The 19,816-nt window shown below is 45.3% G+C and overlaps 1 protein-coding gene across 1 annotated transcript in view; it reads left to right on the plus strand.

Annotated features, from left to right (window-relative positions):
* The first annotated feature begins 7,471 nt into the window (after window positions 1-7,471).
* LOC129702362 (monocarboxylate transporter 8-like) overlaps window positions 7,472-19,816 on the plus strand; it is a 94,512-nt gene continuing 82,167 nt past the window's right edge. The window contains exon 1 of the mRNA XM_055644130.1: window positions 7,472-8,971. Coding sequence (XP_055500105.1) covers window positions 8,650-8,971 — 322 coding nt within the window. The 5' untranslated portion in view covers window positions 7,472-8,649. The remainder of the gene's footprint in view (window positions 8,972-19,816) is intronic.

Below are 19,816 nucleotides of genomic sequence, written 5' to 3' on the forward strand. Positions count from 1 at the left end.
GCAGGAACGGGGTACTGATTGTGGATGATCAGCCATGATCACATTGAATGGCAGTGCTGGCTCGAAGAGCCGAATGGCCTACATCTGCCCCTATTGTCTATTGTTTCTTGCTTTCAAAGTCAGATTTTGTTGATAGTCTGCTGCATGTTTGTGCTAGAGGTACATGCTGTGCGCATTGGGGATGCAGATGACCAAAATCCTAATCTCGAGCCACAGACTTGAGATCAAATCCTACCACAGTAGCTGGAGTTTAGAAGGTTGAGAGGGGGACTTTGTTGAAACTGGCAGGATAATGAAAGACATATATAGTGGATGTGGAAAGGATGTTTCCACTGGTGGGGGAGTCTAGGACTAGAGGTCATAGCCTCAGAATTAAAGGTTGCTCTGTTAGAAAGGAGGTGAGAAGGAACTTCTTCAGTCAGAGGGTAGTTAATCTGTGTAACTCATTGCCACAGAGGGCTGTGGATGCCATCAGTGGATATTTTTAAGGCAGAGATGGACAAATTGTTGATTAGAATGGGTGTCCAGGGTTATGGGGAGAAGGCAGGAAAATGGGATTAAGGGGCAGAGATCAGTCATGATTGAATGGTGGAGTGGACTTGATGGGCCGAATGGCCTAATTCTACTCCTGTGAACCTAGTAGTTTTCCTTCAATTAAAAGGAAAGGGGTCACAGCTGCATGGATCAATGCCAATGAACTTCCAAGAAAGAAATCTGGTTAGGCCTACAATCCCATATAATTAATTGTCACGTGCAGGAACAAACTGCAGGTGCGGATTTAAACCGGAGATGGACAAAAAATACCTGAGTAACGCAGCGGGTGAGACGGCATCTGTGGAGGAAAGGAATAGGTGTTTCTGGTCGAGACCCTTCTTCAGACTCAACATTGCTGCCAATGGAGAAGCAAATGGAACTAGTCACTTCAAGGGGAAATAATGCTGACATGACATTGTCACCTAGATCCTCAAATGAATACATTCAAGAAAAGTTGGCAATTTTTTAAATAAATAAACCTGAATACCGGAGACCAACTTAACAGTTCCACACAGAGGATGCTGGTTTTGCATCCTTCCTGCAGTGTATAACCTCACTTCCTTGTACTTTTTTGTAGCTTATCACAGACTGTCCTCCTCACAATGCTTTTTCCACCTGCTTTTTTATGATCCTACATTCAAGTCACTTATAGAGAATGCAAATAGCTGAGGCGTGGCACAGATCCTTGGGCTGCCCTGCGTATGCAATAACGTTTTGACATTGTGCCTAATTGGATGGCTTTTGGAAATTCAAATACACTATATTCATTAAAAAAATGTAACCAGTCAGGTTAATTACTTTCATAAAACCATATTATACCTGTGTAGGAAGGAACTGCAGGTGCTGGTTTCAACTGATGATAGACACAAAAAGCGGGGGTCAGACAGCATTACCAGAGAAAAGGAATAGGTGATGTTTCAGGTGGAGACACCTTCTTCACACTTGAGTTGCCACTTTAACCAATTCCAGCATGTTCCTGGCAACAGAAGTGGGTTAACTGGTCTGTCACGCCTTGCTTTATTTCTTTCTTCAATAGTAGTGTTACTTTAACTGCTTTACCAATTGTGGCCTGTCATGAATGATTGTAACCAATGCATCTTCCGCCACCTCTTGAAACCTGTGGGTGAATGGCTTCTGGCTCGGAGCATATTCTAGCCCCAAGAACCATGAATTTGCTGAGTACTTTCTCTCTGCAATAATTACTTCCTTTCTTTATTCTCTTCTTACCTATTAATATGTTTTTATATATCCCAATATGAGTTCCTACAAATTATTTCATTTACTTTTCTGATAATAATTCCAAGTGATCAACTTTCGAATGTCGGCGAAACATCACTCCCTGATGAACTCAATGCGTTTACGCACGCTTTGATAGGGAGAATACTGATGTGCCTTCCTGAGCCCCCATTCGCTGTGATGGTATTTCAGTCTCAGTCACAGAGGCCGACGTCAGGAAATCCTTCAGAGGGTGAACCCTCGAAAAGCGCCTGGACCTGATGACATACCTGGTCGTGTTCTAAAAACCTGTGCGGACCAACTAGCTGGAGTTTTTATGGACATTTTCAACCTCTCACTACTAAGGTCCAAGGTTCCCACCCGTTTCAAAAGGGCATCAATTATACCAGTGCCCAAGAAGAGTAAGGTGACGTGCCTCAATGACTATCGACCAGTGGTACTAACGTCTGTGGTGATGAAGTGCTTTGAGAGGTTGATCATGGCGCAAATTAACTCCTACCTCGACAAAAACCTGGACCCACTGCAGTTCGCTTACCATCACAACAGATCAACAGTGGATGCGATCTTGCTGGCCCTCCACTCCGCTCTGGACCACTTGGACAACAAAAACTCATATGTCAGGCTGTTATTCATTGATTACAGCTCGGCATTTAATACAATCATCCCCTCCAAACTGGTTACCAAACTCGCAGAACTGGGTCTCTGCGCATCCCTCTGCAATTGGATCCTCGACTTCCTCATTCACAGACCACAGTCTGTTCGTATTGGTGGAAATGTGTCAGACTCGATAACAATCAGCACGGGAGCACCTCAAGGCTGCGTGCTCAGCCCCCTGCTGTACTCACTCTATACTCATGACTGCGTAGCCAGTCATAGTGCGAACTCCATCATCAAGTTCGCTGATGACACCACTGTTGTGGGACGTATCACTGATGGGGATGAGTATAGAAGAGAGATCGAGCGACTTTCCAAATGGTGCCAGCACAATAACCTGGCCCTCAACACCAGCAAAACCAAGGAACTGATTGTGGACTTTGGAAGGAGTAGGATGGGGACCCACAGTCCCGTTTATATCAACGGGTCGATGGTTGAAAGGGGCAAGAGCTTCAAATTCATGGGCGTGCACATCTCTGAAGATCTTTCCTGGTCCAAGAACACTGATGGAATAATTAAGAAAGCACATCAGCGCCTCTACTTCCTGAGAAGATTACGGAGAGTCGGTTTGTCAAGGAGGAGTCTCTCTAACTTCTATAGGTGCACAGTAGAGAGCATGCTGACCGGTTGCATCGTGGCTTGGCTCGGCAACTTGAGCGCCCTGGAGAGGAAAAGACTAAAAAAAGTAGTAAACACTGCCCAGTCCATCATCGGCTGTGACCTCCCTTCCATCGAGGGGATTTATCGCAGTCGCTGCCTCAAAAAGGCTGGCAGCATCATCAAGGACCCACACCATCCTGGCCACACACTCATCTCCCTGCTACCTTCAGGTAGAAGGTACAGGAGCCTGAAGACTGCAACATGCAGGTTCAGGAATAGCTACTTCCCCACAGCAATCGGGCTATTAAACGTGTCTCGGACAAAACTCTGAACATTAATAGCCCATTATCTGTCATTTGCACTTTATCAGTTTATTTATTCATGTGTGTATTTACGTATATAATGGTATATGGACACACTGATCTGTTTTGTAGTCAATGCCTACTATGTTCTGTTGTGCTGAAGCAAAGCAGGAATTTCATTGTCCTTTCAGGGCCACATGACTATAAACTCTCTTGACTATTACTTTTATCACCTTTTTTAAAAGTTAACAAACCCTTAGTCTATTTATTTCTACTTTCCTCCCTCAATTTTTAAATATTCCGTGGTTGCTCATACTCCCCATCACTCAGATTTATTACAGTTCATAACTTCTTAAACCTTGACTATCAATTTCAATGCAAACACCCCACCTTGGTTAGCCATTGCACAAATCACAATCCTGCGAGTCTTTACTTCTCAAATGTATATTGCTGAGAATGCTGAGCGCCAGTAGATTTCTGATTTCTTGATCAGAAGAGATTTATTAATTTTTCATATTAGGATTGCTCTTCCCAATATATTCATTTAAAAATGGAAATGTTTGTTACTGCTAAACAATTGATTTCCAAAGGTTACTTCATGGCTAGCATCGATTTAAAAGATGCTTACTATTCAGTGGCTATACGAGGTGACCACAGATGTTTCTTAATATTCAACTGGATGGGACAGCTCAGGCAGTATAGAGCGCTACCAAATGGGTTAACATCAGCCCCCAGACTGTTCACAAAAATTTTGAAACCAGCCCTAGCGTTTCTACGGAAACGAAAACACATGGTCATGGCATATCTAGATGACATACTGATTGTGGGCAAAACTTTGGAATTGGCCAAACAAACTGTAACAGCCACAAAACAGTTATTTGAAAAACTGGGGTTTATTATCCATCCAGTTAAATCTAAATGAATGCCTTCCACTACAATGGACTATTGGGGGTTCACCATTGACCCAGTTCACATGTCGGTGACTTTGCCAAAGGAACAGGCTATAGACTTAATAGAGGCTTGCAATAACCTCATTGACATCAGTAAACCATCCACCAGATTGATAGCAAAAGTAATTGGCAAAATGGTGGCTGCCTTTCCAGCCACTTAATTTGGACCTTTACATTACCAAAATTTACAGAGAGCAAAAATACAAGCACTCAAAATCAATGCTGGTCATTTTGACAGACCAATGAAGCTACCAATCAAAGCTATAATGGAACTAAAATGGTGGATAGATAACATTTGGCTTTGTTTCAATCCAATCATTATCAGCAACCCTTCATTGGTGCTACAAACTGATGCCAGTGCACTTGGTTGGGGTGCCACCAATTCCATCTCCAGCTGTGGAGGTAGATGGACTGCTCAGGAGGCATCATTATTACTCACACTAGGCATAAACTACCTGGAAATGTTGGGTGCATTCTATGGCCTAAAGTCATATTGTATTGGGTCATATCACCAGCATGTTAGACTACAGATAGACAATACCACCGTGGTAGCATATATCAACCACATGGGTGGAAACAAATCGACATCATGTGACAATCTGGCTAATACAATTTGGCAGTGGTGTATCCAGAGAGATATTTGGATATCAGCTACTTACCTCCCAGGTAAACTAAATTTAGTGGCAGACACCAGGTCACGCATATTTAATGAAAACACCGAATGGATGTTGAATAAAAAAGTATTTACTGATATTACAGCACGATATGGAACACCAGATATCGATCTATTCGCATCCAGGCTTAATCACCAGTTATCAAATTATGTTTCATGGGAACCAGACCCTGCGGCAGCGGCGACAGATGCATTTTCGCTTCATTGGGGGAAATTGTTTATTTATGCATTCCCTCCTTTCTGCCTCATCAGTCGGGTATTAAGGAAAATACAGCAGGACTCTGCGTCTGGTATTTTGGTAGTACCCGATTGGCCTACTCAACCATGGTTCCCAGTGATACTGAACATGGTATTAGAACCATGTATCACCATCCCGAATAGACCAGACTTGTTGGTTCATCCCGTAACAAGGGATAGCCACCCATGCCATAACTATTTGAATTTATTAATTTGTAGAGTTTAAAAATACCTCTACTACAGCTGGGACTGACGGACCGAACAGTGAACATGATTTTGGCGGCCCAAAGACAGTCCACCAAAAAACAGTATCTGGTCTATATCAGGAAGTGGGAGATGTATTGTAACAAAAACAGCATCACCTACAGAGATATGAACATCCCGTCTGTTCTGGAATACCTGGCAGGCCTCCATTATGATGAGGGGCTCAGTTATAGTGCCATCAACTGCGCCAGAAGTGCCTTATCAACTTATCTATGGCAAGGAACAGAGCGTCACTCTGCTGGGCCTCACCCACTGGTAACAAAACTTATGAGGGGAATTTTTAATACCAATCCCCCAAGAACCAGGTACTCCCAAATATGGGATGTGAGTATTGTCCTGAAGATGCTCAGGAATTGGTCTCCAGCAACCGCTCTGTCCCTACATAGACCGACATTAAAAACAGTCATGCTAATGGCATTGGTCACGGCACAAAGGGTACAGTCATTGCATAAATTAAGACTGGACAACATGACTTCCTCAACAGAAAATATTACATTTCAAATTTATGAATTAGTAAAGCAGAACAGACAGGGATCGGCGGGCCTCAATATAGAATTTAGGTCTTACCCAACAGATAATCGTCTCTGTATAGCAAGACATTTGTCGTTATACATGGAGAAAACGAAAATCATCAGAGGCAATGAGAAGGCACTTTTAGTCAGCCATAAGCAACCACACAAAAGAGTGACAGTCCAGACCATCTCAAGATGGCTGAAACAGGTTCTAACACAGGCTGGGGTGGATACTACTATTTTTAAATCTCATTCCACCAGGGCTGCAGCTACATCAGCAGCTATGCAGTTGGATGTACCAATGGACCAAATCCTCAAGGCAGCAGGATGGTCAGGGGAAAAAACATTCCAACTATTTTATAATAAACCAGTCATGAAACCTGAAACGTTTGCAGAAACAATTTTAAGTTCTGTAATTTAATTTACCCCATAAATAGGGGTTATAATTTGTGTTAATAAATTTCATGGATTTTAATGTCGGATTCATGTCTAAATTATGTTGACACAATTCCTCCTACAGTCATTAAGGCAGATGTGATGCATGGACTCGTTTCCACGGCATGAAATCACAGAGCTTTGAAATCTTCACGTAGTCACTCACGTGACTCCGAAGTAAAATAGTAAGATTAAACGAGAACTTACCAATTCGAAGTTTGATCATTATTTTATGAGGAGTACGTTGAGGGAATACGTGCCCTCCGCTCCCACCCATGATCATATACTCAACTGGTATTTCTTTCTCTAATCTTACTATGTTTAAGTCATTACAGTTATCTGTGATTTCACACCGCTGCTTTGAAGAATGACACGCATGCATCCTGGCGGGGTTCTTCACGTATTCCCTCAACGTACTCCTCATAAAATAACGATCAAACTTCGAACTGGTAAGTTCTCGTTTAATCTTACTATTCTAATACAAAGCCAAGATAATTCCTTCACACTGCCCTCATGCCACCCTTGATCAGAATACCAGCTCTCACCTACAACCCCTGCCCCCTCTACAAGCACCCCCTTTGCGACCTGCTTGTTTCCAAAACATCGAAATATTTTGGCTTTGTCATCATGCAGTCACATCGCTGTAGTCCATTCAGATCAAACCAGGATATTTTGCCACTACTTTTTTTTAAATGAATTCTTTGTGCATTGGGATAGACCCGTTGCCTTCTGTGGCTGCAGCCCTGCCTCAATGTCCCTTCCCCATCGCTGACTTTATACATTCTTTCTCTTTCCCTTTGAAACCTCAAAACATTTACAGTAAAGTAAGCAAATGAAGTGTAGTCGCTCGGAACACAGGTAAAAGGAACAAAAGCAGGCACCGCTGTGTCTGGAATAACTGGCAGGGCTTAGAACAAACAGCGTCTTCTTGTGTCTGGCGTACACAGCCTAAAGTTGTAGGACAACTTGTAGTATTTGATCTTAGTCGATTGTGCACGCCAGGTTGATTGCATTCGTCGAAACAGGGCGGACCACGTGAAGGTTGCACTCTTCCCACCCCGGCAAAAAGCACTCATCTCCCTGCTACCTTCAGGTAGAAGGTACAGGAGCCTGAAGACTGCAACAACCAGGTTCAGGAATAGCTACTTCCCCTCAGCCATCAGGCTATTAAACCTGGCTCGGACAAAACTCTGATTATTAATAACCACTTTCTGTTATTTGCACTTTACCAGTTTATTTATTCATGTGTGTATATATTTATATCATGGTATATGGACACATTTATCTGTTTTGTAGTAAATGCCTACTATTTTTTTTTCTGTGTGCTTATGCAAAGCAAGAATTTCACTGTCCTATACAGGGACACATGACAATAGACTCACTTGAACTTGAATCGAGGCGTTACCAGAGAAAAGGTCAACAATCGAATTATTCAAAGAATGGCGCTGCGTGAAACTGAAACAACGAGATGAAGAATAGTACAGCTGCCAGTTGTACGTGGGATGGGTTTTTTCATAATGCCCAATGAAAAAAGTGAACCAGTAAAGCACTGGAGAGCAGATCGGGCAGCACATGTACAGCGAGAATCCATCCATTTTCCAGTATTTGTTCGATGAGAAGAAGGAAACGCTGTATCGCACGCATGGAGAATTGCGTGAAATGCTGCTGATACGAAATAAGTGCACGAAACGTTGGTGATGCTGAGATAATGTTATTGGGGGTGGGTGAGTGAAGCCGGCAAGGGGCTGGGAAGTGGACCTTTGAGTGCCGCAATGGGTGAGTGGAGCGGCGAGGCTGCACTGTTATCGCCTTCGCTCCCTGTCTGTAAACATCCCCGTGTTAATGGAAATGAGTTTGGCCGCCGGCTAGCGTGTTGTTTTTCCTTCTACATCCCTGCTCTCTCGCCCACGCCGCTGTGTGAACGGGTCCAGAGGCGGAGTCCGTGACCGTGCACTGTCCGGGGACGTGGTCTCGCTGCCACTGACTGATCCACTGCTGCCGGTTGCTTTGGCGACAGACCCGGCGGCGGGGGGGCGGATTTGCACCTGATATTATTTAAGCAATGCATTGATCTGGAGCAAGCCATTCGTGCAGGGGCAGCGGCGAGCCCTGGACACTGGCTGGATCTGAGTAAGGAGCCACATGACATAACAACACTGGTGTAGATAACACTGATCTGTAAACAGAGAGCGGCTGCCACAGACTGCTCACCCTCCCCATCCTCCCTCCCTCCCTCCCTGCCGCTCTGGGGGATGGATGCCGAGACGACAGAGCCCGGCCAGATGGGGGTCGAGGCTGCACAGATATTGGAGTGCGTTGAGGAGGAGAGTAGAGTGCGTGTGTTGGATGTGCCCGAGTCCGGGGACAGCTCGCAGCCGCCGGGGGACTCGCCAGCCGACCCCCCGCTCCAGGACTACCAAGTGGCGGACGGGGGCTTCGGCTGGGTGGTGGTGTTCGCCGTCACCTGGTGCAATGGGTCCATCTTCGGCATCCAGAACTCCTTTGGCATCCTCTTCCTCATGCTGCTGAGGGAGATGGAGGACCAGCGCGACCCGAGCCTTCGCTTTAAGACGGGTGAGTGCGAACTGTCCTGGGGGAATGAACCCGCTTCCAGCTTGCAACCCTCTCCCCCAGTGTTAGCACCGAGTGTGTCCCCGGCTGCTGCAAAACACACCGCCGGAGTTAGCGACAGAAAGGGTTAAAATAGACACAACATGCGGGAGTAACTCCGAGGGCCAAGCAGCATCTCTGGATGGAATAAGTGACCATTCTGGTCGAGACCCTTCTTCAGACTGAGAGTAAGGGGAGAGAGAGAGAGATATAGACGGTGATGTAGAGAGATATAGAACAAGTGAATGAAAGATATGCAAAAAAGTAACGATGATAAAAGAAACGGGCCATTGTTGGTGAAAGCTAAAGTGTTTATAAATGATGCATTTAATTTACTCAAATGAGTTAGTGTCACAAGTTTGCCCGAGGTGAAATAAAAGTAGTAAATGCTGGCAGGTGGAGTCAGATCAGGAAGAGTGGGCTCCCTGGTTGATATTTTCTCCAACTTGCCACCCTCGGCCATAGATGGGGCGTGGAATTTGAACACTGTCTCATTTACTGGTGTCGGGTGCTAACTAACTCCAGTCGCTAGGTCTGGCGAGGAGATAGGGCGAGGCAGGTGTGAAATGTGGCATTCTCCAGGTGATGGCAAGAAGCCTTAAGATGCAGTTTGATGTGACGGTATCCCCCCGGCACATAACAGTTCTCCACTGCTCAGGCGGAAGCGCAAACTGTACATCTGCTGTTCCTTCCTACACACCACTCACTGCACGGTCATCTTAAGATATAACCAGCTTCTAGTTCGAAGTCCGAAGAAGGGTCTCGACCCGAAAGGTCACCCATTCCTTCTATCCAGAGGTGCTGCCTGTCTCGTTGAGTTACTCCAGCGTTTTGTGTCTATCTTCTTTTCTAACATATTTGTATATTCCGACCACATTTTCTTACAACATAGAAGCAGGCGATCTGGCTTCAAAAGTCAATGCCAGCTTTCAGATCAGTCTCATCAATTCTATTACCCCACTCACATCCCTGTAACCTCTTCTGACTTAAATGCCCATTTCATTCTGCCCTGATTCTCGTGCCATCCAGCCACCCTGGGGATAATTGATAGTATCCTATACATCTACCAACTTCACCCATGATCAAGGACTGAAACATGGCACAAGTCTTTATGCATTTGAATGCCTATTTCAGTCAGTTTGTAACAACTATATATCAATGTAAATTTTGTAAACAGTGTAAACAGAAACTGGCACATTTCCATATTTGAGGAGTTTCCTGAACAGGGGGTGTGAAACAATTGTTAATAATTCCATGGATTGAAGCTGAGCACAAACAGTTATCAAAATGAAGAAAGCCTGTTGCGATTAAATTGATTCAACTTGCCATCTACATGAAAGAGATTAAGACAATCCTCTCATTTTCACTGTAATCATGTGCTCAGAGTTACCAGAAACAATGGAAGCACTTCCTTAATGTTAATTTTTAGAACTGTTTCCAACTCTGCTAGAATTCTCACTGTGCATTCTAGGAATTGTGGAAAATAGCATTTTCACATAGACTGACCCATAGAGCATTTCAATAAGAGATGTCCAGCGGCAACTTACTCAAGTGAAATTTCCTTCACTTATATTGAAAAATGTTGCCGTTCTTTGCAATGTACATAATTGTTTGTATTATTTGTGGCCTTCACCTGAAACAGGCTTACTCTTTAATAAAGTTGAAGTACTGCTATGGAACTTCAAAACATTTGGCAATGACAGTATAGGACAGGCAATACATGTAACCCTCAATATATTTTCTGCTTTCATCTGTGAAACAAGTCACTGAGTCACGAGAAATGAATCACTGCTCTGTGTGGGCCCTTATTTTACTGGCATAGCTTTGATCAAAAACATCATTGATGAAACATGAGAATTATCCCAGGAATGAGTGGGTTAACATATGATGAGCCTTTGTCGGTGCTGGGCCTGTACTCGCTGAGGTTTATAACGATGAGGGGGTTCCGGAGGAGGCGCTGTCCTGAACGGCTGCCTGACCTGCAGCTATCCGTTTTTTTCCCCTTTTTTAATTATTTTTAGTACGTTGAGTGTGCAGTCAGGGGGCCTAATCTTTTTATGTGTAGGGGGGTGGTGGGTAGGAAGGGGGAAACTGTTTTTCAAGTCCCTACCTGGTCGGAGGGGTTGCCTTCCTCCGAGCAGCGCCTTCGACCTGGCCTCGCGGCCTACCAGCGGGTCCTGGAGCGAAGTTTCCCTCAGGGGACCTGGCCAGAACATCGGCTTTGGCGGCGGCGCAGCGCTGGAGCACTGTCGTGGAGCGGGCGATGCCTTTCCTGGGTTGCCGCGCTGGAACTCCAGTATGCTGGGACCGCCGATAATAACATCGTGGAGCCGCGGTTCTGTGGAGCGGCCAGCTGCGGTGCTGAACTTACATCTCGGAGCCTGGGATCTCTCGCCGAGATCGCCAGTGTGTGGAGCTCCGCTCGGCGCGGCCTGTTGGCTTGGAAGCCGCGGTCTCCGGTGGGAAGGCGGCCGTTCCTAGCACCTCAAGCCGCTGGGGGTTCTCCCGACGCCGGAGTACCATCACCCGGCGAGAACATCGGGCGTCGGCAGCGACTTTGGAGGCCCCAATAGGCCCGACTCTGGGTGGACAAGAGGATGGGGACTGGACTTTGTGCCTTCCCCCACAGTGGGAACCACTGTGGGGGGATGTTTTTGTGTTTTGGTGTTGAATTTCTTCTTGAATGCTATGTTGTATTTTTATTAGTGTGCTGCAAGGACATCTGAATTTCCCCTGAATAAGGGGATTAATAAAGTCTAATCGAATCTAATCTACTTAATTGAAATTTACCGAATAGTGAAAGGCTTGGATAGTGTGAATATGGAGAGGATGTTTTCACCAGTGGGAGAGTCTGGAACCAGAGGCCATTGTATCAGAATGAAAGGACGTACGTTTAGAAAGGAGATGAGGAGGAATTTCTTTCCCAGAGGGTGTTGAATCTGCTGAATTTGTGGCCACAGACGGCTGCGGAGGCCAAGTCAATGGATATTTTTAAGGCGGAGATTGACAGATTCTTGATTAGTATGGGTGTCAGAGGTTATGGGGCAAAGGCAGGAGAATGGGGTTGAGAGGGAGAGATAGATCAGTCATGATTGAATGGTGGAGTAGACTTGATGGGCCAAATGGCCTTATTCTACTCCTAGAACATGAACTTATCATTCACGTTCTATTTTTTTTATTCTCTCATTTGTAAACTGTTAACATCCATGCTATCCAACACTATTGCAGTCAAAGTTTACACTAATCCTTTTAATATTTCCACTCCCCCAGGCAGCCTATGCAGCTTTCATTCAGCTAATTCTGTACTGAGTGACTTGGACCTAGATATTTGTCAGAATTAATTTTGGGTTATTAATCAAATTTTTGGGAGATTGCAAGAAGATTGTTTTGAGCATGACTATTATTCCATCACTGTAAAAGCTGGCATGTTTGGACTGGTCTTTTAGAACAGTGCTTCTTAAACTGGTGAATGGCTCACCCAAGGGCAAATGAAATTATTTTGGGGTGAATGAAACTAGAGGGGTGAATGAAGGGTGAATGACTTAATTTATTCAGATATTTATATATTTTCTATACTTAAAAAAGGCGTTGCCATTAAAGTGGTTAGTAAGCTCTTATTGGTTTTAATGGCAGTGGAGCTGGAAATTTGATGTTTTTTTCTCTCTCTACCTAGGGTTTTTTAATTTCAAAGTAGAAGGATATTTCCCAAATTTACTGTAATGTAACCTTTTAGAGAAGACCAGACGAGCCAGTGGGATCATACATCTATAAATGGCAACACTGGAGGATCGCCGTAGGCAACTGTTGAACTGTAACTTTACTTTGTGTAGCAATTTAGCGACCAAAGTTGATATTTGGTGGCATTGCGAGCTTTCGTCAGGGAGAGTTATAGAAAGTTACTAGACTAAGTGGGACCCGTTGGGTCCCAGCATCACATGGGAGGGCTGGTCACCCATTGCAATTTTCCACCTCTACACCAATTCCAATATTGCTGGCCGGGGGGGGGGGGGGGGGCTAGTATGGGTGTTGTGGGCAGAAGGAACTGGTTTCCAGAGGGCTAGTATGGGCATTGTGTGCCGAATGGATTCTTGGGCTGGCAGCTCAGTCACTGAGACCTGGCAGTACAGTCACTCAGACCTGGCAGGCTGGCAGCTAAGAAACTGCCAGAAATTCTGCCCAAAACAGGTGACAGACTCTGTGTGAGAGAGAAGGGGGAGAGGGTGGACTGAATGGATTATTGTGCTGGCAGTTCAGTCACTTATGGTTGGTGGGCTGGTAGTTCACTTACTTATGGCTGGTGGGCTGGCAGTGCAGTCACTCATGGCTGGTGGACTGGCAGTTCAGTCACATAGAGCTGGTGGGCTGGCAGTGTAGTCACTCATGGCTGGTGGGCTGGCAGTTCAGACACTTACAGCTGCTGGGCTGGCAATTCACTTATTCATGGCTGGTGGGCTGGCTGTGCAGTTACTGACGGCTGGTGGGCTGGCTGTGCAGTCACTCACGGCTGGTGGGCTGGCAGTTCAGTCACTGACAGCTGGTGAGCTGGCAGTTCACTTACTCACGGCTGGTGGGCTGGCAGTGCAGTTACTCATGCCTGGTACGTTGGCAGTTCACTCAGTCACCCCTTCTCCCTTTACCCCCCCCCCCCCAACTCTGCTCCTTGCCATTCCCCTTCCCCCCCCCCCCCCCACGCATTCAGTCCTTCTCCCCCCATGCACGTTTAGTGGCTCTCCCACAGACCAGCCATTCCTGCCCATTATGTTCCCACTGTGATGAAGAACACGCAGGCATGAAAAGTGGAAAAAGGATTTATTAAAGTTTAAAATGTGAATGACTCTTAAAATATAAGAACAATTTAAATGTTAAAGATGAGAATTATTAATTTATTTCTTGTTGTGTCTCTTGTTGCTGCTCACTGCATCTTTATGTCTCTTTGCTGTTGATAAAAAGAGACAATTTAAATATAGAGAGATTGAGCGGTCAAATTTTAACATAGAAAATCTGAGAATTTATCTCCGAGGTCATCATTCAACGAAGCACGCTTTTAATGACAACATTCTTGGTCGATGTTCCATCCTTCAGGAAAACTTTGACATTTCCCTTCATCTTTCCTCGGCTATGAGATACATATAGTTTTCCATGCTGAAATACCGGTTTGTCACATTCTGCATTGTTTGTCCTTGTGCTTTATGGATCGTCATAGCAAAACTTGATTGAATGGGGAATTTGGTCTGCTGAAGGGGAATGTCTTCACCTTCTGTTAAATTGAGTGCTCACCTTCACCTTCTGTTAAATACACTGCTCTCTGCTCTGCATTCAGCAGTGGCCCATTCTCCTCCACAAATTGCTGTTGTTCAGTTCTATCGTATTGCAATTCCTGCAGCAATTCTGGATTGTCATCATCAAGGTGCATCCTTCCATTTATTGGTTGTGGCAAATTAAAGAATACCATTGTTTTGTTGGGATTCACAATCCTCTGGGCTAACTGAAGAATTTGTGCAAAGCATTTTTTTGAGGCGGGAGCTGTCAGGGTGGGGTGGGGGGGTTGGTCCTGCAGCCAAGGAAGGGGACGGCTTCAGGCGGATGTCAGTGGGGGGGGGGGGGGGGGGGGGGGGGGGGGGGGGGACGGGGACGGGACGGTGAGCGACCTACTCATGGCCTCTGGACTCACTCACTGCCTTGGGACTAACTCATGGTCTCTTGACTGACTGACTGACTCATGGCTTCTGGACTGACAGACTGAATCACGGCTTGTGGACTGACTGACATATGCCCGACTTCTGGAGTCACGTCCGACTTTTGTAATCTGAAAACTGTAACATCCACATTGAGGAACACCTTCTTCCTGACAGCCATCAGGCTATTAAACAATGAATAAGCTCTGAACTATGAAATACTTTATTATTTGTACTATTTGTTATTTGTTGATCACACACACACCCACATCCTCCACCACACACAGACTCTCTCTCACACACACACACACACACACACACAGACTTTCAGACACACACACTCACACAGACACACACAGACTTGTGACCCATACTGTTGCTACGCTACGCCAACTGGAGTACACGCGATGAACTGCAGGTAAGCACTTACCATTGTTTCCAGCGTAGCGGGCCTGTTAAAACCCGCCAAAATGGTCAATTTTTGCGCTGTAAATAATTATGGAAATCGGGATAAGCGTGAGAGACATTTATCCTACTTTTGAATTCCAAAAGTGAGGAGAAATGACGGTAGATAGAAGCGAGAGCTGAAGGGACAACAACAGTCAAAGTTCTTGGCGAACATTGGCCGTGCAGATATTGAGATTGAATATATTGGGAATTATAGCATTTGGTCACTGCATTTCATCAGTGACCAAATTATTGTAAGGCATTATTTGTGTTTTTTCTTGATCCCTATAGCATTTAAAAAGTTTCAGAAGTGATAAATTTGGCTGTAAATTTTTTAAATCGCCCATGATTCTCAAATGGGTTTTTAACATAAAACAGAACATTAACATAAAACGTGCTTTAAATAACGTCCAACAATCACACTCACCATAGACGGAGCAGTAAGCTCTCTTGAATTATTCAACGCCGTCTTCTGCACTCGCCGCGATCTTGACGTCACCCTCTCGCTTCTTGCCACGAACCGGAAATGACGCAATCGGCGCCAGCTTGCCGCTGACTGGAAATCAAGTCATCGGCGCCATCTTGCCACTAAGCGGAAGTCACGGAATAAGCGCCATATTTGCAATTAAACACAGTCCTGATCTAATAAAATGTTTATTCATGCTTTATCCATCCGAAAACTGCTGCAACCATTTTAAAAACCAAGACAAACAATTATGCAGATCTCTAACACTGAAGTAGTCACTATGATACTAAGGTCCGTGTGCTCACATGGTCTTTCAGGCATTTTAGAAGTACTCCATAATGTCCTCACATACTTGGGACAGGTTCTGTAAAATGTCATTGATATATTTAGAGTTTGCCCCTCTACTTGACCAGCTGACAGGTTTCCATCAGTTAGACGCAAAAAGCCAGGGTAACTCAGCGGGTCATTCAGCATCTCTGGAGAAAAGGAATAGGTGACGTTTCAGGTCGAGACCCTTCTTCAGAATCAGACCCAAAATCACATGTTTCCTGCAGTTTCTGTTTATATTTTGCATTTTTGAATGTAGTTCCAAAATATTTCCTCCACTGGGTGGAAGATCAGTTGATTTTCAAATAAAATCCCCTCAGTTATCTCCCTAACAATGGATTGGTAACAGAGATTGATTCTCTAGCTGTTGGGCACCACTAAAAACACCGACTAAGTAGGCACTCTACAAATCCTGAAAACCCAAGCACTTCAGTAATTATATGTTAAAGTAAAACATTTTAATTTCAATTGAGGCAACTGTAATCCAAATAGAAATGAACTATCTTTTATCTTTTACCGGAAATAATTTATTCTTAAACCCTTTGAAGCCAAGCAGAAGCGTGAGTGTAAAATCAGCACTTTGCATCCCTTGAGGAGTGTATTTGTCTGCTTACAATACAATACAATACAATACGGTTTATTTGTCACATTACACATAAAGTGCAAGTGAAATGAATATGTCAGCAGCGGTACAATGATAAAGAACACACACACAAAAAACACAATAAAAATTTAACATAAACATCCACCACAGCATTCATCACTGTGGTGGAAGGCACACAATTTGGCCAGTCCTCCTCCATTTTCCCCCCGTGGTCGGGACCTCAACCCTCCGCAGCCGTTGCTGCGGGCGTCCAGATGGTAAAAGGACAAGGTACAAGTCCAGGTAAGTCCAGAGTCGACTCTTCCCCACCAGAGACCACGGCTTTAAGTTGGTGTAGGCCACAGGCCTGCGGTCGAAGATTTAAAGTTGAAAGTTCCAGCCGCGCCGCAGCCAGAAGCACCGCAGACCGCAGGGCCGGCGGTCGAAGCTCCTCTCCAGGGGTGATGGTAAGTCGCCACCGCGCCTGCGATAGAAGTTGGCCGCGGGCCGGCAGTGGTGGCTTCTTCCTCCCCCGGGTCCCCCACGAGGGATCCCGGGCTGTAAATGCCGTTCCAGCTGGAGCTCTGCAGACCGCGGCTTCAGGCTGCCGGCTGCCCCGGGCCAGCGAAGCGGTGCGCTCCCCTGCAGTGAGCCCCAGCGAGGGCTCGTCCACTCCACGCCGAGAGTCCACGCTGCGCCCGCCGCTGAAGCCCTGGGCGCGTATCCGGGAAAGGCCGCGCCGATCCTTGCTGTTAGGTCACGGGGGAGGCGACCTGGAAAAAGTTGCCTCTCCATGGAGGAGGCGACTGAAACGGTTTCCCCCTTACCACCCCCCCACCCCCCACACAAAACACACAAAGAAACAGTAAAAACATACTTTAAAACATACTAAAAAAAAAAAAAGTTGAAAAACTAACGCGCTGCTGACAGGGCTGCCGCCATTGCTTAAGCCCCTGTCCCACGATGCGAGGTACCCAAGAGCTCTCCCGAGTTTAAAAAAAAAATCAAACTCGTGGTACTTCACCTCGAGTATTTTTTTACTCTTGGAAATTTTTCACGCTGTTGAAAAAACTTCACGAGTTTCCGCGTTTCCTGAGTACAACCGTTAGCATTACGAGCCACTACGAGACGTCCACGAGCTGTGACGTACCCGCTGTGTACATTCTACGTACTTACCACGAGTTTGATTTTGTTTTAAACTTGGGAGAGCTCTTGGGTAAACTCGTGTCATGTGAACGGGCCTTTAGTCTAATTTTGTTGACATGAGATTTTGAAATAGTAATGACAGAGATTGAAATGCTAATATAATAATTCACAAAGGGTATTCTATGCAAATTATATATTACCTCAAGAAAATTTCATAGTACATTGAATATAGAACAGTACAGACTTTAGGAGAGCGCCCAGTCTCCTCACCCCACTCACCATCAACAACACCACAGTCACATCTGTGGAGTCATTTAAGTTCCTTGGAGCCATCATCTCCAGGGACCTTAAATGGGAGGCCACCATCGACCACAGTCAAAAAGGCCCACCAGAGGATGTATTTCCTGAGGCAGCTGAGAAAACACAATCTGCCACAGGCAATGCTAGTCCAGTTTTATACTGCCATGATAGAATCTGTCCTCACCTGCTCCATCATGGTCTGGTTTGGCTCAGTCACCAAGCACAACATCCGGAGATTGCAGTGCATCGTTCGATCAGCCGATAAGGTTGTTGGCTGCAGCCTCTTTCCCCCATTGACGAACTGTACACAGCAAAGGTCATGAAGTGAGTAGTTAAGATATCTACATGTTTGCTAACTTTGATTATATTTAGCTTTGCTAAATTAATTGTTCTTGAAATGTTAGTTATTGACTCTAGCATCTTGTCAACCATAGATGCCAAACAAACACAAAAAGGCTCCAGTACACACGATTAATAAACATACATGCCGCGTGCCAGCGCAAATCGCCACAAGAGAACGTGCTGTGTTAAACTAGCTTGCTTATCATTCCTTGCATTGCACCATCGTCTAATTTTGAATAAAGGAGTCACATTGGCTGCTTTCTAATATTCTGTAGACAGACTCAAAATACTGGAGAAATTCAGTGGGACAGGCAGCGTCTCTGGAGAGAAGGAATGGGTGACGTTTCGAGTTGAAACCCTTCCTTCACCCATTCCATTTCTCCAGAGATGTTGCCTGTCCCGCAGAGTTACTGCAGCACTTTGTGTCTATTTTCAGTGTGAACAAGCATCTGGGGTTCACTCCTATAAATTCAAATATTCTGACATCCTCCCTCAATTTGGTGTGCTCTATTTTGACCAAAGTTTTCATTCATTAAATGCCTTGGGTGTCTTCCATTGGGTCCTGGCATCTTTTCAACCTTTTCTCTAATACCTTATCCATTATGATTGGGATTAGAAGTTCTTCCCCGTTATTTAAAATCAGTTAATCTGTTTTCTTAGGAATATTTACAATGTCTTCCACAATCATAATTATCGTAATCATAATAAATACTTTATTAGCCAATTATGTTTTGCAACATACGAGGAATTTCATTTGCCATACAGCCATACCAATAAAAAGCAACAGAACACACAAAATACATTTTAACATAAACATCCCGCACAGTGACTCCTCCACATTCCTCACTGTGATGGAAGGCGAAAAAAAAGTAAAATCTCTTCCCTTCTTTGTTCTCCTGAGGTTGGGGGCCTTGAGCCTGCCGTTGATGGGACGATCTTGACCTCCGTAGCCGGCAGTCGAGCCCTCCTCGTCAGGGCGATCAAGCTCCTGCATCGGGGGTTTTGGGGAGTGTGGAGGGGGGGGTAATCTCAGCTCCCCTGCACCAGGTGATCTGACCCCGGGTCAGGACTGGTCGAACCATCTGCGTCACTGGAGCTTCCCGACATCGGCCTCTGCCTGAGACTGCGACCTTCTCGACGGTGAAATCAGCAGGCTGCAGTTGGAGCGTCGATCCCAGGCAAGGGATCGCAGGCTCCGATAGTAAGTCCACGTCCCCGCGGTGGGGCTCAAACTCAGTCCCGAGCAAAGCCTCCAGCTCCATGATGTTAGGCCGCAGAGCGACCGGAGATACGATCCGGAAAACAATCGCATCTCCGGCAAGGTAAGAGATTGAAAAAAACGTTTCCCCTCCCCCCACATAAAACAAACCAGAGAACATTAACACATACTTTTAAAACACACTAAAAATAATTTAAAAAGAGACGAAAAGACAGACAGACTGTTGATGAGGCTGGCATTGTCGGCGCCCCCTGGTGGTTCTGAGACTGAGGATAACTTGATTTAATTTATTGTTTCCTGCTAT

Source organism: Leucoraja erinacea, chromosome 12, assembly GCF_028641065.1.
Source record: "Leucoraja erinacea ecotype New England chromosome 12, Leri_hhj_1, whole genome shotgun sequence".
Classification (NCBI taxonomy): Eukaryota; Metazoa; Chordata; class Chondrichthyes; order Rajiformes; family Rajidae; genus Leucoraja; species Leucoraja erinaceus.